General features: G+C 32.1%; 1 protein-coding gene across 1 annotated transcript in view; it reads left to right on the top strand.

Annotated features, from left to right (window-relative positions):
- Positions 1-9,527: 9,527 nt before the first annotated feature.
- LOC143080138 (arylsulfatase B-like) overlaps positions 9,528-23,801 on the top strand; it is a 52,984-nt gene continuing 38,710 nt past the window's right edge. The window contains exon 1 of the mRNA XM_076255855.1: positions 9,528-10,113. Within this exon, the coding sequence (XP_076111970.1) occupies positions 9,753-10,113 (361 nt within the window). The 5' untranslated portion in view covers positions 9,528-9,752. The remainder of the gene's footprint in view (positions 10,114-23,801) is intronic.

Here is a 23,801-nt window from a genome sequence, read left to right on the forward strand (position 1 = left end):
TAAAGGTGGAGGGTAAAAAAAAACATTTTCCTGTCCCCAATAACCTATGACTTATGATACTTTTGCTGAAATTCTCCAGTCATTCTGTATTTAACAAAATTCTTCCAACAACACTTTACATACTGATACTTTAAACTACGCTCTGAATGCCCGCGATTTCGCGGGTGTGTTCTAGTACTGTTAATATCACAATGATTAGTTACATTTTGTATCATCTCAACTATAGCCATTTCTGGTAAAAACCCCTCTATAACTTCATAACATATATCTTTTACTTGAACAATTCCAGCATTTATAAAATCATACCACTTACCACCAGTGATGTACCGGACAGCATTCTTTGTTTACGGTGAATTCATGGTATATCGCCATCTTACATTGCACAATCATAGTACAAATTCGGTCTAGTTATTTGCCAAAATCTGCAAATTGGGACACAGATTTGCAATTTATTGATAGTTAGACTGTTTATTCATATAAAGAAAACTTGGTGATTTATTTTATTATCCAACATTAATAAACAAATATCATTTATTTTTGTTTTTAAAAACATTTTTTCAAATGAACCATTTAAGGGGAGATAACCTTTTTAGTAAAAAAAATTATATTAGACTAATGGGGAATTTTTTTATTTTAACTTGTAGCAAGGAAACAAGTTCGGTGACACCATTTTTTCTTTATGCAATTTTCAACGACTCATAGCATGAAAAATAGCACGGTGACCCATACTTTTCATTATATTTTTTGAGAAAAGCATAGTAAAATCTTCATTTTGGCAAATTGTAAGAAAATTCTGTCTCAAAAAGTCCATACTAATGATCACCCTTAATAAGAAAATCTACAATGCCGTACGTTATACACATGCATGTTGTTTGCTGGGAGTCCCCTCCCGTAAAGAAAGAAAAAGCCAAACTCCAAGATACTAGATTCCTGTATCACGTGAGTTTTACAACGCGGAGCTTACATGAGAATGAATACCTAAAATGGAAAGTAAAAATACACTTCAAAACATTAAAGTCCGATAGTACATAGAAGAAAATGAAGCTTTTGGGTTTTTTTTTTTTTTTTTTTTTTTGGCAAAGGGTGCCGGGGTACTCCTCTCTGTGTTCGAAATATACACGAAATATTTGCCACTGTCCCTTTTTCTGTTCTATGAATTCTTACCCTGAGTTTTCTATCTGTTACATGCTCTTTCAGTGGCGGATCCAGAACTTTTCCTAAGGGGGGGCCCGTTGACTGACCTAAGAGGGGGCCCGCTCCAGTCATGCTTCAATGATTCCCTATATAATCAACCAAATTTTTCCCACAAAAGGGGGGGCCCGGGCCCCCCAGGGCCCCCCCCCTGGATCCGCCTATGCAAGAAATCATCGTTAAAAATTCCGGTCGACCTCCTACGGCACCCATTAGAAGTTAAAAATTTGATTTCATTCAACAAATTAATTTATGACCTTCATGTACTTGTCGTTTAGAATACGGCAATATACCAAATGGTCAATATTAATCATCCATGTAATGGTCATGTGTAATTTGCTCCATGGGTATTTGGAGAATTTCAACGGGTTAATTTCTTGGCATGCAAAATTGACAGAAAAACTGCCCCTTTTTGCTACCTGAAAATCATATATATTAATTTAATTTTTGTGGTATAGATTACCTACAAAAATATTTTGACATTTTGAATAGTATTATAAAGGGTCAAGTTTATATATAGTTTCATGAATGCCTCAAAAATTTGTAAATAACATCATTCGTGAACGATGCAATTTGTTACCTCCCCTGAATTTATGCAAACAAAATATTAGACAATGTAATACATTTGGAATGACAATTTTGTTTAACAATTTAGGCAGCTAATTTAAAAGTTTGTTTTTTAAAAGCTTACTTAAAATTAATAACATTTTTATTACAAAAACAATGACGTTGCTTATAGTTTTCATTATTTCAACCATTTGTTAATGATTTAAAAAGTTACGTATATAAAAATCTCACAACTTCTTTCTGGATATTTTAAATAATAGTAACGATTTTCAAGACATCGAAACACGGAAGTGTTCTCTCTACAGCAAATAATTCTAGCTCCCTATATTTGACACACGAAACGCTAGACCATAATCGAAATAAGCGAATGAGCCTAATCTCCCTCTTGCATGGCAATTGTTTTTATAATACTTCTGTTATATTGACAACAAACAAAATTGTATGAGCAACCTAAACAGACGTAATTAGTCAATGAGCCAATAATTTGGATCAAGCACTGACCCAAAACTGTGTAAAAGAGGGACGAAAGATACCAGAGGGACAGTCAAACTTATAAATCAACAATAAACTGACAAATCCATGGCTAAAAATGAAAAGGACAAACAGACAAACATACATCATAGGGCATAACACAACTGACTTAAAATAAGCACTGAGGGATAGAGGCAGTGTTAGAAAGTGGTGAAATTTCTAAAAAGGCTATGATTATCCCTTGTGGGCCAGGAAATACTTTATGTCTACCGTGCCACCTAAAGCTTGTACAAAGGTTAAAAAAAGGGAGAAATTGATGGTTAACTTCAAATGATGGTTATTTTTCTTAAATGAAATCGCGGCAATGTTATATGATTTTTTTTCTATTGTACTGGACAAGATACAACTTTACTAATGCTATGCCAGGTATTTCTATATTTGAAACAAATATGAATTCTGCACAACTTTTTGAAAGTGGAAATTTAACAAAGAGTAATAGGGGAAAATCAACAGTTAAAATCTGTAAATTACACCTTCCATGAACAATGCAATGTGTTCTTTTTTACCAAGTGGCAAAGTAACAATCATTTCTTCAGAATCTATAATATTTCTTAAAAATGTAATCTTTTTAGATGGTTCAAATACTGATTTTTCAGGATGAATCATAAAACCTAAGCTTTCCATAAGTGAAATTGTTTCTTGGACATTATCTTTACATTCTTTATGTGTATCACCACATAGCAGGCTATCATCAATATAGCCAGCATTAGTATAACCTAAATTTCTCAACCTGGAATAAACTGGTTTCATAATTTTTGTAAAATATCTTGGTGCAGAAGCTAGCCCATTTGGTAAGCAGGTAAATTGAAATATTATATCGTCCCATGAAAATCTCAAGTATTTTTTATGGTCTTGTGCTACTGGCACACTATAATATGCGTCTCAAATCGACACTAGCCATGTACGTGTTTTTATTCACTAGTCTAAGTGCAATTTCAAAAGTGTCCATTTTAAAATGATGGTATGGAACAAATTTATTAAATCTTTTCAAATTAAGTATTATTATTTTTTATTCCTCATTTGGTTTGGGTCTTCAAAACATAGGTGACAAAAACTGTTCCTTTTGATAAGAAACTTCTACAAGAACTTTAATGTCTAATAGATTTTGTATTTCCTTCTGTATAATTAAAGTTTCTTTTGCATTAAAATTGCACTGATAACTAGTCGAGTTTTCGAATTAAGTTTGTAACCCGGATTTTTTTTTTTTTTTTCTATCGATTTATGAGTTTCGAACAGCGGCATACTACTGTTGCCTTTATTTCAACCAAAAATTCGTCATTTTCCTGTTCTACATGATAATTTTCTACAATATCTAAAATTTTGTCATCAGACGTCAATTTTTTCCACTCATTGATAAAATATTTCAATCTTCCTGCCTCAAACTCATTTAATGTACTAACCTCATTTTTTTTCTTGGTTATTTACATTTTTCTGAACCCTCTTAACCCCCCTCTACTTGGATAGTTTTGTGCTCCAGAGTCATTACTGGTATTGGCAAAATCTTGACATGAATGGCTTTCATAAGAACCTCTACCAATACCACGTCCTCTACCTCTTCCACGGCTAAATCTGCCTCTACCACCTATACCAAACCGTCCTCTAGACCTTGAAGTTCCATGTCAAAAGTGAATACGATTTGCTATCCTAGAGCAGTCTTCTATATATTTGGCTACTTTAGATACATCATCTCCGAAGAGAAAGTTGGTATAAGGTTGTGAGTTGTGCACACATATGAGTGTACTTATTATTCAACTCATATTTAATCAAATCTCTTCTTGCAAGATTGATTTGTCTATTAGTGTGACCTAGTAATGCTAAATCATCATTGCATTCATGAATTACTTCACTAAATTCATTTGTTACATTGTCTGTGTTTGCTACTTTATTTACGGTCTTACTAATCAAGACTGTAGTTTTTACAACTGATCTTTCTATGTTTTGCATTTTCTTGTCACACGTCTGAGCAAAAGGGGAGATCAAATCCCATATCAGCTGGTTTGTTTTGACAATAACCAATCCGTCACAATTACCGGGTCTAGGGTTCAACTCATCTTTGGTCATTTCATTATATGGGCTCTCATCCATGCCATCGGCAATGTAGCCCACTTCTGGTAGATGTAGTAAAAATATAAAATAATTGAATCAACAACGATTTATGTTTAACTTCGTTGACAAAATTGATTAGATAAATTATTTCATTAATCAAGACAAACTACGTCTGTCCTCGTCGAGCTACGCAAACACATTGGAGTCTTTAATGCGCAATATTAAAAATGACGTAATATAATGTTATATTCACTGCTATGTTTTTCTGGGGTCAAAAAATAGGGCTCTGCGGCATATTTTTAACCTTTATATGACTCAAACTTTGAAGACTTTGATACTAAAGTTTTGTATAACCCCTCCATTTACTTTGGGTTTTCCTTCAGAATTCAATTTGGCCATTTTCCATATGTATTGATACTGGGAACAGTCTCTAGTTATTTCTCTTCGAGATGAGACATAAAGATCATATCTGGGAGCCAGTAGATAGGCAAAACAAAATACGTATGAATATCAAATGAATCCACAAAAGAGGTGTAGTTAATGAAACAGCTGTATTTACAAAGTGCAATCTATCGACAAGACTAGATGTACAGTTACGATTTGTATTGTGTTATATGCATAAGACACTTTATAACATTTATCGCATTGCGAATCGTATTATATATTTTTCCACTTTTACTACTGTTATTTGATCATTGGTGTTCACGAATAGACTGAGAATCTCACCCATAGATAAATCAGAAAGAAATAAGACCGATTTCCACCAAAGGTAATCCAAACTGGAGCCATTTTCTAAAAGTTGACATATCATTGCAAAAATTCATAGTCTCATAGATTCGTATATATGTGTACGTTAAGGTTTAATCAATGATGAATTTTGGCAAACTTCCGAACTGATGACCAAATTATAAATGCCAAAAGCTGTCAGAAGTTGCAGCTTTGATAGATATTGTAAAAAAATTGAAATAGTTCCAAAAGTACAAACAGGATGTAACCTAAATCGTTACAACACAAAAGTGAAATTGGAAATCCTATCTTTTACAGTAAACACATGTGATTGTATGTACATATTTTGGATTACCGATAATTATATTATAAGGTTCCGTAACAACTTTCCACTTAACCCTGTAAATGAAACAAATACAGGATAAGGGAAAATTTTCTTATCATATTTAGCTTCTTTAAGGATGTTCGCTACTCTATTTAAAAATAACAAGCTTTTTAAAAGACTGTTTTAAATTCAAAGTATATGAATAAAGAAACTAAAAAAGCAGAAAAAAATGGAGGGTCCTTGTGCTTGATTTCGAGATATAAGCCGCTGAAAATTTGGCGGGAAATAATTCTCTCTAGATTTTTCTTTCACTTAACATTGGCACTTTTTTTGTTTAAAAAACTATGAAAAAATAACAAGGATTTCATAAGATTTTTAAATATGGCTTTTTAAATTATATGTTATAAAATTATCAAAAGAAAAGTAGGGGTTAGTGGGCAAGTTTTTTTAATGACAATACATAGATAAATAGTTATCAAAAGTACCAGGATTATAATTTTATACGCCAGACGCGCGTTTCGTCTACATTAGACTCATCAGTGACGCTCAGATAAAACCAGAGGATTCCGAAAATCTGGCAAAAAGTCAAAAAATGGGGGAGCAAACATCCTTAAGAAGAAGAAGAAGAAGAAAAAAACACCTAAGTACAATATATGATCATTCAAATCTCGCGATATTAAGCGCACCGGACGAGAACTTGATCATATTTTTAGGTTTAAGTATAGTGCATACTAACCGGAGAGTAAAAGTAGCTGTTTAAAATGACAAAAATAGTTTAGTTTAAACAGTATTTATTAATGAAAAATTGCACGAATAAAATATTACAATGTTACATGAAGTTTAAGTATGGGATTCGGAACTCTAAATATTTTAACCGATTGTTTATCTCATCTTATTTTCTGTTATAACTATATTATTATAGTTCAGTCAACGACTGTTCCAGTCAGCTAGATACATGTCGTTTTAACCTTAAACAGTTTTAAAAATAATTATCTAGTCTAACCTGTTTTTCAACTAAAGCTGTAGAACCAGGTGAATAGGTGTTCTTTGTGGTTTTATTCACATAATATATTTTAATGAGAACAAACTTACAAAAATGAAAAAAAAGATATGTATCACCCTACCGAAAAGGTTTGTGTTTATCGGCGATGAAGTAACACATTTAAATGTTGTTCAGTTTTAATTTGCTATATTATTATAAGATTTAGTTGACTATTTCAATAGTATAGGAATTTCAATTCTTAACAAAACATAAACTGCGAATATGGATAGAACAGAATCCAAAACTATCAATGTAAATGATAACTCTAGTAAAATGAACTTTAATCCTGTAAGTGAAGTAAAAGAAAAAGACCAGAGTGTGATCATTAGCCATCAATCAAATGATATAAGTAGGTCTGACAATGTCAATGAGGAGACGAACCTATCAAACTGTACTATACAAGAGTTAAATGCTCAAGAAGATGAATCAAAATACCATGCTGAGACTATACCCTTGAAGAAAACAGAAAATCAGCAATCCAACAGATCAACGGCAAAGAAAAGACGTTTTTCTCTAGTGAAAGTCATTATAGCAGTTATACTCGTTTTGTTTATCTGTATAATTCTGGCAGTCGTCATAGCAAAGTACACAGGTGAGTTCCATATTAGATCTGTAATTTAAGAATTGATGTCTCTTTATTGTTTAAAAAGAAATTAATATGTTTGTACTTTCGAACGTATGCAATAATTGAAATATGATTTGTATTTTAGCTGATACGTCAAATTTTCATAACTTTAATTTAAAGATTTAGTCATTGAATGATTTCCGTAAGCAGAGAATTTTGAAAGAAAAAGAAAACAAATTACAGCTTGAATTAATAAACACGGTATAAAAGAGGGACGAAAGATACCAGAGGGACAGTCAAACTCATAAATCGAAAATAAACTGACAACGCCATGGCTAAAAATGAAAAAGAAAAACAGACAAACAATATTACGCATTACATAAAATAGAAATCTAAAGAATAAGCATCACAACCCCACCAAAACTGGGGCTGATCTTAGGTGCTCCGGAAGGGAAAGCAGATCCTGCTCCACATGTGGCACCCGTCGTGTTGCTCATGTTATAACAAATCCGGTAAATAGTCTAATTCGGTAGGTCACATTCATGAAAGATATAAGATATCATCCATAATCACCGCGTTCACTCAAAAAGTAATATCAGATTCCGACTTCGTATTTGTGAATAGGATTTGTATGAATTGATCCATCTGTGTTTAAAAGGGAGACAACTCTTTAAATAGCTAATGAATTGGAGATGGAGAGTTTCATTTTTGCGTCTACGATTTCCAATGATAAATAATGCTTATTAAATGTTGATATTTTGTCAATGGAAATTTATCAATGAAAAAAGTTATGAAGGATATAATAGTTTTACTTTAATCAGATTCATAAGGGGGTCTCCAATTAATACCCTTATAAACAATCAAAATCAAAATCAAATTGGGCCGAATCTGGCTTAAGATACTTTTGCCGGTATAATGGAAAAACTTTACTGTTTTGTCTAAATTATCATTTTATGAATAGTAAGTTGATAGAACAATTATCACATTAATAATTGTATGTAGGTACAGCAGTACACTATACTGAGCTGATGATACCCTTTTGGACATTGAATTCGAGTAAATAAATAAAGTTATGAAACTGTATGTAGTTTTTATATATCAAATTCCGAATGCATTCATATTCTTAGTGCACATATCTGCATGATTATAACTTCTAGATAAAGGCAACAGTAGTATACCGCTGTTCAAAATTCATTAATCCAAAAAAAAAAAACCCAAATCCGGGTTACAAACTAAAACTGAGGGATCAAAACTCATAAATCGATAGAAAAAAACAAATCAGAAACATGTGTTTAACTCTAAAATATATCTTCTGTTATTGGTTGAAGCCTGTTATATATTACCTGCATCAAGAGATAGCATGATATCTTGAACACGTCTGATGTTAATGTTTCACACCAAAAGCAGATGTTATAATTTCAATATCTCAAAAAATATGTTTAACCCTGCCGCATTTTTGCGGCTGTCCCACGTCAGGAGCCTCTTGCCTTTGTTAGTCGTGTATGATTATTAACTTTGGGTTCTTTTATATATTTCGGAGTTTAGTATGACGTCCATTATCACTGAACTAGTATATATTGTTGTTTAAGGGCCACGCTTCCGGTTCTGGGATTTTCTCGCTGTACTCAAAACTAGTGGCTTCGGTTGTTATCTCCTCTTTGGTCGGGTTGCTGTCTCTTTGACACATTTCGATTTCCATTATCAATTTTTTATTAATGTGTGCTTAAATTCCTACTTCCATGAAAAAAATACCAGACCAGACTTTTAACCACACCTTAGACTTTTTTTTAAAAGTCCATCAATATTCCATTAAATTCACATTATCATAGATTTGTATACATTTACTTTCAGGTTTTATCATTTAAATATTTCTGCAGATTTTTTTTTAACAAATCTTAAATACCTTTAGATTGGTCAAAGTTGCAATTTTGACAGATATTGGCAGATGTTGGGAGAAAAAAAAACATATTCGAAAGAAGTCTTTGACCAAAACCAAACTGTCTGTGGCGTACCTATATTACATGCATCTTAATTCGTTTTGGCTAATGATGTCTTTCGGTGCAAAGTTGTGCTCAATAAAATGAAAATGTAAATATTGTATTTTAAAGCAATATGTAGAGCATTTTAAAATGTTTATTGCATGTCATTAAAAACAATTATAGATACGTATATGATATACTTCTTAATATTCAAATGCTTGCGGATTTGACATCTTTCTTTTTTAACCCCGTGAGTTAAATACGATATAGGTGAATAGGTCCTACAGGATTCGTGACTTCAACATAAATTGTAAATTTAACAAAAACACATTACAAATAAATTAAAACACTTATCTAAGTACAATATATCAAACATACCCTCCTTTATGGATCGCAACGGACGATGAAATGACTATATTTTCCGGTTCACGTTTAGTGCATTAGTACCAACGCGTTTATGTAGCTTTTTAAGTAAAGATGTGGTAACTGATTACGTATCTCAACTGGCCTTATAATTATATATGGTACATATACGTCAAGAGAGTTCAAGTCAGCTTAACTTTTAGTTTGACAATAATTTTCTGTCAAACCTTTTTTGTATCACAACTAGCGTGACGTTAGTGTTTATCAGCCATGACGTTCTGTGTCCAAATATAAAGTCAGTATCAATATGTATCAATCGTAAATGTAATTCAATTTCAATGTATATTAACCAAAAAATTAAGATGACAATTTCAAAACAAGAGGAATTTCAATTTTTAACAACATAAAACTGCAGATATGGATGGAAAAAAATTTAGAGCTATTGATGGAAATGTTGATTACAGTGAGACCAATTTAAATTATGTCAGAAAAGTGAGCGAAAATGACAAAAAAACGTGTACATTTGACCATTCGAATACAGTAGAATCTTACTATTTCAATGAAGACACGGAACAAACCCAGTGTATCATGAAAGAGAATGCTGAAGTAAATAAATCACATCGACGAACTGAGACTATACCCTCAAAAACTAAAGAAAATTCTAAATCTAATGGAACCAAAGACAAAATAAGACGAGTATGTCCAGCTCTTGTACTAACAGGAGTTGTCCTTTTATTTATATTTACTGCCCTGGCAGTCTTCATATGGAAACACAATGGTAAGTTTCATCTTAGAACTGTACTTGCTTATTTCTCTTCACATAGTAAAATTAAAAGAAGAAAAAAGAAAGAAACGATTATAAATTTGTATTCTCGGGTGTAGGAAATACATGTTTTAAAGTACGAATTTTCTGAATTTTATTCATATTCATTTTAGTATGTGTGATCGTTTCATATCTTTATCTTATTGTATTTGTCGACAGAAATGCGAATGATTTCCGATGAACACGGGAGTAGTATAGGACTTGAACGACTCCAGCGCACCCCCAAAAAAAAAATTTGACCCCCAAAAAATTACCCTCATTTCAAGTAAAAGAGCCCTAAATTTTCATAAAAAAAAGCAAAAAAACACCCCAAAAACACCAAATTTTCTTACTCCCAAAAATTTTTTATTTTTACTTTTTTATAAAAAAAAAACGTTATTAAAAACACCCAAAAAACAACAAAAAAATTCCAAAAAAAAAAAAATAAAAAAAAATAAAAGAACCGGGAGAACAGGCAGAGAAAGAATTCTGTGGGATTTAAGAGAAAAATAAAAGTGCGCCTCAACCTTGATTTTTAATTAATTTTATCAATATAGTCTAGTAATAAAACGGATCAATACGACTACAACTTAAATTGCTTTTTACATCTGTGAAGTGCTATTTAATAGGACATGACTTTTAAATAGACTAAATCGATCATTGGAAATATTTACATGGTTGTCAAGAGTATGTTTACATGTTGCCTAGACAATGTTGTCATCACATGTAAACATATAGAAGACTGGTGCGTTCTTTTCGTTTTAAATTATCAGTGATGAGAAAACGTTTTTGCTTTTTAGTGTGTTGTGGTTTTTCATGTCGGCTAGTAGTTCTTCCTCTCAAGAAGGTTTTCTACTGTTGGACTACCTTTCATTGAAGTCTATTCCATGAGAAAAGAATTGAAAGCAATGTTTTTATATAGTGAGGAGATTAGGCGGTATTGGAACACTCAAAATCAACCAATAATACAGGTTGAAACACAATCTTCTCAGTGACCTTTCAACCCCGCGCTCCAGCTAGAGCGCCGTTGCTAAGGATTATGTGTTGACTATTACCTGATAATGGATTTTGTATTTCTACATACCTGAGTGACTGTTATATGTACATGGATGATAATGTGTAATTTTGCAAATACTTTATCTTGTGTTTTAGTTTTTACAATTGAGTGTTATAATAAAGATTTAAAACTTAGTCATTTGTAATTCTTGTTCATAGAAAGCACATGTTATTTCTTCGCCTTTTAAATCAATTATTTTATAAGTAAAAGGAATTGTATTTAAAACTTTTTCAATTACAAATATTTCTTTAGTCCAACGAGTAGTATAACCCTTTTCAAATTTACCCTTTTTTTTTTGTTATTCTTACTCTAGTACCTGCTTCGAATTTAGGTTTTTTAATTTTCTCTTCCTTTTCTGGATATAAATTTTTATACACTGTTAATTCATTTTTTGATTTACTTGCTTCAACAGGTGTCATTTTAATTGAAGAATGTACTGTATTATTATAATTTTTAACTAATTTATCTAATATATCATAATATTTAAAAGTTTCATTAGCAGTAAAGTATTTATACATATGTTGTTTCATTGTTCCTATCCATCGTTCCACTACACTGGATTTTTCTTCATTCTCAGTTGAATATAACTTTATGTTATTATCTTTTAACAATTCTTTTACTTGTCGATTATAAAATTCGGATCCTTTATCTGACCAAATATATATTGGTTTTCTTTCTTTAAATAATGTTTTAAAAGCTTCACTGACTGTTACTCCTGTTTTATTTTTCAAAGGGATTAACCAACCATATTTACTAAAAACATCTATAACTGCTAATAAATATTTATAGTGTTTATTTTGTTTTGAATATGGTTGCATATCTATTAAATCAACTGCCCATGTTTGATCTATTGAATGAACATAAACACGTCTTTTAGGAAAAGATTTTACAACTCTATGATGTAGTTCATCTGCTAATTTATTTGTTAGATTTGTTTAAGACATTTTGAAGTAACTAAAATGTTTTTTTTAAAAATGGATGAAAGAAAACATTGTTCAAAATGTAATGAATACAAGTTACTAAGTGAATATTACAAAGCAAAAGACAAACCACTGGGAGTTAAATCTGCATGTAAAGAATGTTTAAAACCTTCAAAACAAAATCATTATCAAAATAACAAAGAAAAATATAAAAAAGCTTTTAAAGAATTTATGGAAAGAAATCCTTTTTATTGGAATTTATATCCAAGAAAATAATATAATTAAAATTAAATATTACAAAATGGGATCTAAAAAATCCTTTAAAGATCTTATTACTGAAACTACTATTGATGATATAGAAGAAATCAATGCAACTAAATACATAAACTTATTAAAAGATAAAATAGTTATTAATCAATTTCCTTTGAAAATAAAGATAATAATAACAAGTGAATTTACAACTCCTATGGCATTTGATAGAATAGAAAGTCATTACTCTCATCCTGTTGAAGTTGTCCTAACACAAAACAATTTATCTACATTTTACAATAATTTGTTAGATAAATTTAAAGCTTGGGTAGATAAATTTCAAGAAAGAGGATCTGGTTTTGTTTTCGATGGTATCAAAAGTGTAAAAGTAAAACTATATAAATATGAATATCAAAGAGCTTCGTCTTATATTCCCCTTCAATTTAAATCAAGTAATATTATTAATGTCCAAAATAAAAAGGATAATAAGTGTTTTCTTTGGTCAATATTAGCAAGTTTATTTCCAGCCAAGAAAGACAAACAAAGAGTAACAAAATATAAAGAATATGAAAATGAAATTAACATGATAGGAATTGAATATCCTGTATCAATAAAAGATATTCCAAAAGTAGAAAATAAAAATTATTTAAGTATAAATGTATTTGCTTTAGAAGATCAAACAAATAAACAATCTTTACATCCAGTTTATATATCAAATGTAGAAAGTAAAAACGTAATTGATCTCTTATACATTGAAAGTAACGAAAATACTCATTATTGTTTAATTAAAGATTTAAATAGTTTTATGTGTGATAAGAATAGAAATAAATCGTTTATATGTAGAAACTGTTTGCAAGGATTTCAAAGAGAAGAAACACTAATAAAACATAAAAAAATATGTTATGATAACAAACATTGTAAAACTATAATGCCAAAACCAGGAAAAAATATTCTTAAATTCAATAATCATCATTTTAAAAATAGATTACCATTTGTTATCTACTCTGATTTCGAAGCATATAATATTCCTATACAATCCTGTACTCCAGATCCTAATAAATCTTATATAAAACCAATAAGTAAACAAGAAATAAATAGTTATGGTAGAACAAAATTCATAACAGTGTGGTCGACAAGTAAAACGTTTGTTACTAATTGAACTGAAAAATTTACCTATAACAAGTTAGTCATTGGCGATGATTTTATGCTCACTCAGTCTACCAGAGGCCTTCCAGTGGGGATTTAAATAATCACTTGTTACACATTTCGATACATAAAATTAAACTTTCTTTTCACAAAGCTTTAAAGGAATTTGTTTTTAATGATTTTTATACCATCACATACAAGTTTCATTTTTAAGTGGATAATGTTTATAGCTAATATCATTAAATAATAAAAAAATAAGTGTTTTCATATATTATTATTCTTGTGATTTATTCTTTTGTTGAAGAATGAATGTGGCTCCATTTTATTTGTTGTCGTTTTTTTTCTGTGTCTCATTGACGTATAGGTCAACCGGACTACCCCTTTCTTCATATTAAAAACATACAATATGGCATCAATACCAATTCATGACGCAAAATGACTTAATTAAACGTATACAACATAAGAAAGATAATGAACATCGCTTTATGGTCTACTTAATTTCGAAGTCACAAGGTGGTTTCTGTTAAAATGTTGTAAACTAATAAAAAAAAAGGGGAAAAAAGGGAAATGTTTATATTGGAAAAAGTAACGTTGTGTAAATCATGACAATTATTTTATTATGAGCAAAAGACAACCATTGAACTGCAGGAATAGGCACAATACGAATGTGGTGGGGTTAAACATTTGAAAGCGCCCAACCCTCTCCCAACCTTGGAAAGTGGTGTTTGCATATTTTTCAGAATCAATTTTATACAAAACAAAATAAAACCAACAATATACGACTGTGTCAATTAAGTCTTTAATTCAAAAACTATTCACAAGGAATCAATCTCCGAGAAAAAGTCTACATTAAAGAAAATGTATGTTTAATTTTATATAACTACTTCTTATCTGATCTAATATATTCTAACTGAAAGATTGATTTAATAGTAAATGACTATGACCCAATTTCAACATTTGTATTTTAAGGGAACGACCATTAACTTAAAAAAGGAGGGTATGGATTTTTCCTTAACAAATACTCTGATCCCCAATTTGATGGGGAAAAAATATTGTGGTCAAGCAAAATGATGACAAAAAATATATCTAAATTCATATTTCCCCATACCCAATAGTGTTAAATTTTTAAAGAAAAAAAATTGATTGGTAGTGTCGAAAAACTAAATAAATTTTCTGACTCGGAAAAAAACCACACCCCCTCCCTTGAAGTTAAAATGGTTGTTCCCAAACTATAATATGTTTTTTTCTAAATAGCCTTATCAGTTACATTTTCCCTACTGTACAAGGAAACCAATAAAATAAAATGAATATATACATGTGTATGCAAACTTTCCAATTGTTTGTATAGAATAACATATTAAAATGTGATACATTTGGCAACCTTTTCTCTTTGATCTTTTTGATAGAAACCTCGGGATTTAAAGTATATTAGCTTAAACATGTTAAATGTTCATATATTCAGTTGCCTTGAAAAAAGATCGTGTGTCCATTAATGTTATTTCATTGAAAGCTTTGTAAACTGCGACTTTTAAATCTTGTCGTAATACAGGGCCAAATCTATCCGATTTGAGCAGTTTTTTTACTTTACGGAAACATTGTTCCGCTGGATTTAAATCTGGAGAGTATGCGGGCAAGAATAAGTATTCCATTCCTACTGTTGGAAGCCAGTTACGTAGAACTCTTTCAGACATGTTGTGGTGTGTCGGCGCATTGTCAACAACTAAACATTCTCCTGGCTGAAAAACACTTTCACCGTCATTTGTATAACTCTGTGACGCTTCCCCTATAAACTGTAAATATTCACCACTGTCTGACGCCCCTTCAATAATTTTCACGTATTTAACACCTGTTATACCAATAATTAAGCTAGCTGTGAAATTTGCATGAGGGTCATATCTTGTAATTTCTACGCATGGAGTTCCTTTCCTTGAATGTCCATACACTGGCTGTCCGTCCACAAGCTTAACTCCCATTTCGTCCATAAACTTTAGGGTGAAGGGATCTTTATTACTGACATAATTTAAAAACTGTTGAGTGTATTGAAGGTTTCGTACCGTAAATCTATTCTTCTTGTAATGTGTAATACGCTTATACGTCATTTTTAGGTCATTTGTTATTATTCTTGATACTGTACTTGTAGAGATGCTGCTAATGGCAGAATACTGCAGGAGCTGGTCTCTTAAAGTGTTCTGTTCAACGGAAGGTCTTTCTGTTTTCAAAACATTGACGAACTCTATCTCATCAATCCCATATTTCCGTGGGCGACCACCGGCACACGGTCTTCTACTTACAGATAAATCTTCATTATACTTTTTCCAGATATTATGCACAGTTTGTTTAGTAATTTTATATTTCTCGGCTACTTTCGGCGCAATTCCTTTAGGTATCGAATTTCCAACATGGACGCCACTTTCTTTAAGTTCATGAACTATCAAATCACGCAAGTCATCTCCTAGCGCTTTCCCTGCACTATACTGACGTCCCTGACTGTTATTTCGTTTCATGACCTTTAATAAAAATTTTACATTAATGTCAAAAAATTAGGAAGATGACTTCAAATAAAGTGGATGTAAGCGATTATAGATAACCGTACGGCCTTCCACAATGAGAACAAGAGTGCACACGCTGAAATCATTCGCCTTCTTTACTAACCATTGATTTTATGTTGATAGTTCTACATATAAAGCTTTATCACAAGTATCACATAAACTTAACATGGTCCAAGAAAAATGAGATCAAGGTCTACCATAAATCGAACGAGAAATACATGCACACCTTACAATCACCTAATATGCAGTTGACCTTTGCTTATAGATTTTAAAAAACAGACTGAACCAAGAAAACTAAACATTGACTAATGAACCATGAAAATGAGGTCAAGTTCTAATAAACCATGCCAGACATACATGTACACCTTACAATCAATCTCTGCATTAAATAAAGTTGACCTATTGCTTATATTATCTAAGAAACAAACTTGACCAAAAAACCAATGAAATGAGGTCAAGGTCAGATGATACCTTACAGACAGACATATACACTTTACAATCCTTTCATACAACACATATAGTTGACCTACTGGTTATATTTAAAAAAAAGTAGACCAAAACACAAAAACTTAACACTGAGCAATGAACCGTGAAAATGAGGTCAAGGTCAGATAACACCTTACAATTATTCCATAAACTAAATGTAGTAGATCTATTGCTTATAGTATCTGATATTTGAACTTCACCACGAACACATAACTTTGTTCACTGATCCATGAAATGAGGTTGAGGTAAAATGAAAACTGTCTGACGGGCATGAGAACCTTGCAAGATACACACATACTAAATATAAACAAGAGGCTGCCACAACGACAGCAAACCGGATTTATTAATATTTATTTGTGATCTGGCAATATCACAAGAACAATTACTGATGAATGGTGAAAGTGAAAATCGTCAATATCAAATTTGACCTCCATTTTGTCATCAGTATCAACATATTAAAATTTGAAAAGCTTAGATTGAATGGTTCATGAGTAAATGCAACAACGTGAATGGAAACGCCATTTTACAATCTTTCAAGAACCACAACGCCTGAACGGTAAAAGTCAAAATCGTCATTATTGAACTTGACCTCTATTTTGTCATCAGTAACAACATATAAAAAATTCAAAAGCTTTGGTTGAATGGTTCATGAGAAAATGCACGGACACGACTGGAAACACCATTTTTCAATCTTTCAAGAACCATAACTCCTGAACGGTAAAAGTCAAAATCGTCATTGTTTAACTTGACCTCTATTTTGTCATCAGTAACAACATATTAAAATTTGGGAAGCTTTGGTAGAACAGTTCATGCGTAAATGCACGGACACAACTGAAAACTCCATTTTTCAATCTTTCAAGAACCATAACTCCTGAACGGTAAAAGTCAAAATCGTCATTATTGAACTTGACCTCCATTTTGTCATCAGTAACAACATATTAAAATTTGGGAAGCTTTGGTAGAGCAGTTCATGCGTAAATGCACGGACACGACTGGAAACTCCATTTTTCAATCTTTCAAGAACCATAACTCCTGAACGGTAAAAGTCAAAATTGCCATTATTGAACTTGACCTTCGTTTAGTTGTCAGTAACAACATATCAAAATTTTAAAAGCTTTGGTTGAACGGTTCATGAGTTAATGCACGGACAACATTGGATTGCCGCCCGCCCGACCACCCGGCTGCCCGACTGCCCGACTGCCCGACCGCCCACCGTACATCCCCAAATCAATAACCGACATTTTTGTCACAAAAATCCGGTTAAAAATTCATAAGGGTTCCGCAGAACCTAGTGTCTCGCCTACTTTTGCTGTTAATCGCAGGCGCAACAAAAATGAGGAAAAAAATATTCCACTCAATATTGTCTTTAGATTGTGAGAAGCTTCTGTCCAAGTTTGGTAAAAATCCAGGATAGTTTATGAATATAATAAATGTTTTAAAAACTTTAACTGCAGATTGTATGTAATGTTACCGGAAGAAAAACTAAGTCCATTTTTAAGTAAAATACGGATAAAACAAGTACAAAATTTTAACAAACTTTCCTTCTATATATACCAGCTTTAAATCATAAACAAGCTTCTGTCCAAGTTTGGTACAAATCCAGGCTTGTTTAAGAAAGTTATTAAAATTTGAAACCTTTAATCACACAGTGAATGTAATGTTTCCTGGCAGAAAAACTAAGTCAATTTATAAGTAAAAAGCGGCAAAAATGGATGTTTTTGTTTTACAAAATTTACTGCTGGATATTATCTTATGATCATAAACAAGCTTCTGTCCAAGTTTGGTACAAATCCAGGCTAGTTTAAGAAAGTTATTAAAATTTTAAAAACTTTAACCACAGAGTGAATGTAATGTTTCCTGGCAGAAAAACTAAGTCCATGATTTATAAGTAAAATACGGAACAAATGGATTTTTTTTCTTCAAAATTAACTTCTGGAAACTATGTTATGATCATAAACAAACTTCAATCCAAATTTGGTAGAAATCCAGGCTAGTTTAAGAAAGTTATTAAAATTTCAAAAACTTTAACCACAGAGTGAGTATTTGTGGACGCCGCCGACGACGACAACGACGACGGAATGTAGGATCACTATGTCTCGCTTTTTCGACAAAAGTCGAAGGCTCGACAAAAAGAATATGTTGTGTGATTGCCAATGAGACAACTCTCCACAAGAGACCAAATGACACAGAAATTAACAACTATAGGTCACCGTACGGTCTTCAACAATGAGCAAAGCCCATACCGCATAGTCAGCTATAAAAGGCCCCGAAATGACAATGTAAAACACTTCAAATGAGAAAACTAACGGCCTAATTTATGTAATTCATCATTTGTTAGGATGCTCATATATTGTGAAGATAGTTTTAAAAAAGGGCAGTGTGCACTTAAAACTAATCTAACCTCGTTAAAATTTGTGATTATACTGAGTTATTTTATCTGGACGGCGGACCGTGCTGTTCGTAGCCTTTGTTTAAACGTTTAAATATATAAATATAATATTGTCAAGTTCTAGTAATCGGATGTTGCGATTTGTGTTTGTTGAACTGTTAGATATTTTTTGAAAGTTCGGTTTAATCTTTTAATTTCTATCAATCATATGAAAGAAATGAATATGAAAACGGTCATACCTATAAATATAGTCAGTCTCGGCTTTAAACCGCTAATCCCTAATTTATGTTTTCTGGTTGACCTGTTAAGTTAATGCATGGAACATTCTATTTTTAAGGGGTGTTAATTTTGAAGACACTGATAGAGATAACCAAATATGGTATTATGAATTTATCACTCCCCCTCCCTGCTTACAGCAAATGAAAAGGTCCAATTTTCCCCGCATCTTTTTGCCGCCACATGAATTTCACAATTGATGTTGAGGTCGACAACAAGGCTTGCAAGATTACGTTATGGCGTTTTCAAAAACCATCCCAAACATTGGTGAGCTTGATCTAAAAATTAGATTTGAATATTATGGAAAAGAGCGTTGCAGTGCAATATCCATTGAATTTATGCAACTATCCGTAGGCGGATATCAAGGTTTAGAGGACGTAATCCGACAAATTAAGTATATTAACCGGATGCCAGTTATAAGAGTTGAGTACAAAGATGACGAAGGGGATTTTGTGGATCTGACACCGAACAATTTTACAAGGTTCTTGCGTGTAGTAAGAGCTCTACCTGTATTAAGTGATTTTCCAGTTGTCAATATCCGTGTCTCAGAGGGATCCTCACCATTTCTGCAGAAACAGCTGTCTTCTGATGAAACGAAACGTTACCCGACTAAAAGCAGCCGTAAGGAGCTTTCATTCGAAAAGGAGGATAGCGAAACCGCCGTTGAAACGACTTTTGATCTTTTCGAATATAAATCACCAATTGAGTATTCCTTGGAAACATTGAAAGAAGAAATGATAGAAATCGAGACCCAAGTTGAAAGTGCAGGAGAACATCTCGAACATCTGAATAACAAGTATGCTAACCGTAATCTCAATAAAGGGAGAGGAAAGCAGTGTTCAAACTGTCACTTGCGTCTGGATCACAATATGAGAAACTGTACAATTGATAAATGTCTAACATCGGAACAATGTGGAGACCCTTCAAAACACCCCGACGAACGTTCATTGATGGACAGCGCATCAGAAGACTTGAAAAGGTTAGAGAAAGAACTGAGGAACAAGACAAATGAATACGATACTAGATTGAAAGGATTGAACAGTGCCAGGTCCAGCTTTGCACAAAAAATTCGTGGTGCCTTGATCAACAGCAAGAAAGACAAGTATCTAGTTAAAACTGGAAGCGGTATGTTTGTTCCTAAATCGGGGCTTGTTAATCAGGATATCGCAAAATTGGAGAAACATTTTCACGGGAAAGTTCCTGATAATGTGTCTGAAATGTCGAAAACTTTTCAGTCCATCATTCAAAATTTTGATAAGAAAACTTTTTATACTGGCGCTTCTTCTATCAAAAATCCCGCTAGGAAAACATTAGAGGAGAACAATGTGTTTCCAGTAAAGTTTCCTGTACCAAGTACATGTACCGTAACATCAGGTACATCTTCACCAGCATCTAGTGGAATAGAAACTTGGCCAGTTATCTCGCCCCCCTTCGTCCAGCAACCTATGGGACCTGTTATTCTATATCAAGATGGTTCGACGCAGTCACTTTCTGGTATGTATATATATATCTAATATTTCATTAACAGCTCAGTTATATATAATTATAAGAACAGCTATACCAATCACCTCCATGGGAGTCCGTCAGAACATTTTATTGTATAACAACAAAACTATTTAGAGCTATAGCTTTCAGTAATGGGAGTACTCCATATATTTCTTTTGTCTTTTTTTGTTTTGAGCTATAAACCATTACCAATTTAACATGTTTATGGGCCAACACTTTTTAGGTCTTGCAAGATTTTGTGAGGTAGACGTAATTGGCCTCTTAAAAGACGATCGGATTGAATTTTGATGTGGGAAAAAAAGGCAAATCGGACATATTTTGACTTTATTCTCCGACTTCTTTATTTGGGATTAATTTCAATTATAACATTATGAGATTGAAAAATGTTTTTTTTTTTTTTTGTTACAGCCGATTTCAATAAGTATGTAGCTAAAGGTAAACACTTTGGTCAGCTTGCTTAGTAGCTGAACCGTGAGGTCATTGTTAGATAGGGTATACTACCCTCCTTTCGAAGTAGCCTAGTCCTATAGAAAGATAGATTGGTTAAATATTTGTCGGACTAGTCTACTCTTACAGGAGGATAGTTAACCTAACCTTAAAATAACTTCACGGTGCAGCTAGCAAGCAAGTTAACCAAAGATATTACCTTTAGCTACATACTTATTGAAATCGACTGTAAGATAAACAATATTTTTTTACCTGGTGTAGCCGCCCGTAAAATATATTTTGTGTATGAAAAGGGACTACGGTGTATACATGGACTACGGTGTATACATACGTAATATATGAGGAAGGGGGGTTGGAGGGGTCCTGGCCTTAAACACATGAAATCCCGAGGTCCCGAATTAAAAGAAATTCAAATCCCGACATCCCGAAATTCGAAAAAGAATTCCCGGATCCCGAAAGAATCAATCCCGAAAGGAACAATCCCGAAACCCCGAGCTTAAAAACGTCATTCCTTAAGTCGGCAAATTTTTGAAATTTTATTAACGAAAACTTTACCCAGATTTAATCCATACACGTGTATGAAAAAAAAATGTAAATAGTTTGAAAGTAAACTATTAATAATCCAATTGTGCAAGAACTTGTAAAAATGACCGGTCCACATTATGATAAATAATAAGTAATAAGGGTAAATTTGGTATGGAATAAATGACAGATATTTCGGCAAGAACATTTTTTACAATAACGATTTATAATTTGTCATCAAAAGGTTTCTTATACATTTTGTAATTTCAAAAACATGTCGTTCTATAGCTTTCGTAAATAAAATTTCACAAATTTGCCGATTTAAGGCAATAAAGAGTATGAACTTCAAAAGTCTACATAATTATTAACTTCATTCAGAAACTACACCCTTTTGAAATTTTTAAGGTTTCACAAATAATATATGGATTTAAGTAAAATCATGTATTAAGGCATTGCAAGTTTTATTATTGGTATAGTGGTACTTGGTACTGTCTACTGTGCGTTGAAATGAACCGTGGTATATAGAAAACATCAAATTACCTCACCAAATTTTATCACGCACTGTACCCATATATATATATATATATATTTTTTATTATTGTTGTATTTATAGGAAACTGGCCATGTATGCGCGGGGCTTCACAATCAAACTTATTGAATTGATTTATTGATTGTTGTTTGCTTAACGTCCAGTGGCAAATATTTCATGCATGTTCAGGACGATAAAACTTATTGAACCCTGTCACATTATTTTTGTTGTTATGCTGTATAACTTGTCAAGCCAATGCTTTTGTTCTCTTTTTTGGTACGCATTTTTTTAAGGGTCCCTAACAGTTAGCTATACGATATGGATTGTACTTCGACCTCGGGGTTTGTTTTTTTTTTTTGGGGGGGGGGGGAAGGGGGCGCTATCTTATCGTTTTTAATCAAATTAAGATGTGAAAGTCAGTTTTAATCAAATTAAGATGTAAAAGTCAGTATGTGGCAATCGAGAAATTATATATGAATGGGATATGATTTTTGATGAAATATATGGATGATTATTGGTATTCAAAAAAATAAATATACGAATGGGGTGCATTAGAAACCCCAGCTGCCCATTTGTATCAAAAGAATATGTGGACCCCACCTTTTTGACTACTTGGTAAATGTTCACCTTCTCAATGTCGGTTTGACTTTTGTGTACATTACCGTTATGATTTAATTTTGAATTGAATAAAACATACAAATGTATATATTGAAAACAATTAGTGTTACTTTCAAGATTTGTTTTAATTATTTTCGTGAATAAGCTATATAATTCGACAATTTTGCACGACATTTATCTTCAAAGTTAGCACGGTGACCCATTGTTTCTAATATGTTTTTGAAAAATGCATGGTAAAATCTGTATTTTGGCAAAGTACAAGAAAATTTTATATGAGGAAATTTATATCAATAATCACCCAAATACGATCACAATCATCTGATAAGCATGAAGTTTGAACAAAAGTTATATACATTTTAGTGAAGACACACATTCTCATGTTTACATTGGAGATAGAGTTTTAGAATTTTTTGATGAACAGACAAATTTGAATAAAGTCATGGTTTTTTTTTCAGGAGCTCAAGGTCCTTTCCTTTGCAATTGGTCAGGAAATATGCCAACAGGAATGCCATGCACACCACGACAAACCAAAAGACCTTTTGAGATGTAACATTCAATTTCGAGTTTATTGACGTTTTTGCATTATGTGATATTTTGTTCTTTGTGATTTAGTTCATTTAGTTGTGATTTAAAAATAAACCGGAAGTTTAATTTAAAGTTGTTCACTTAAATTAAAGAAGTAGATATCAGGTTTTAAAAAAATGTCTTTGATAAGAAGTAAAAATTCGTTCGTAGAAGCTGCATAGTCAAAGCAGAAAATTGAACGACCACTTTCAAGAATTTCAAAATTATGGAAAAATTCGATTGTAGAAAGGTTGCAAAGAAATACAAGAAGATTTCAAACTGATATAAGATTCTATTAACTCGAAAATATGTACAAGAGTTATTTTTTACAAATTTTTATTGAATTATTGGGCTTAATTTGCTACTAATGTGGTAAAGGCTTTATACAAATTCAGGTCAAATTGTA

The sequence above is a fragment of the Mytilus galloprovincialis genome, chromosome 6 (genome assembly GCF_965363235.1).
Source record: "Mytilus galloprovincialis chromosome 6, xbMytGall1.hap1.1, whole genome shotgun sequence".
Lineage (NCBI taxonomy): Eukaryota > Metazoa > Mollusca > Bivalvia > Mytilida > Mytilidae > Mytilus > Mytilus galloprovincialis.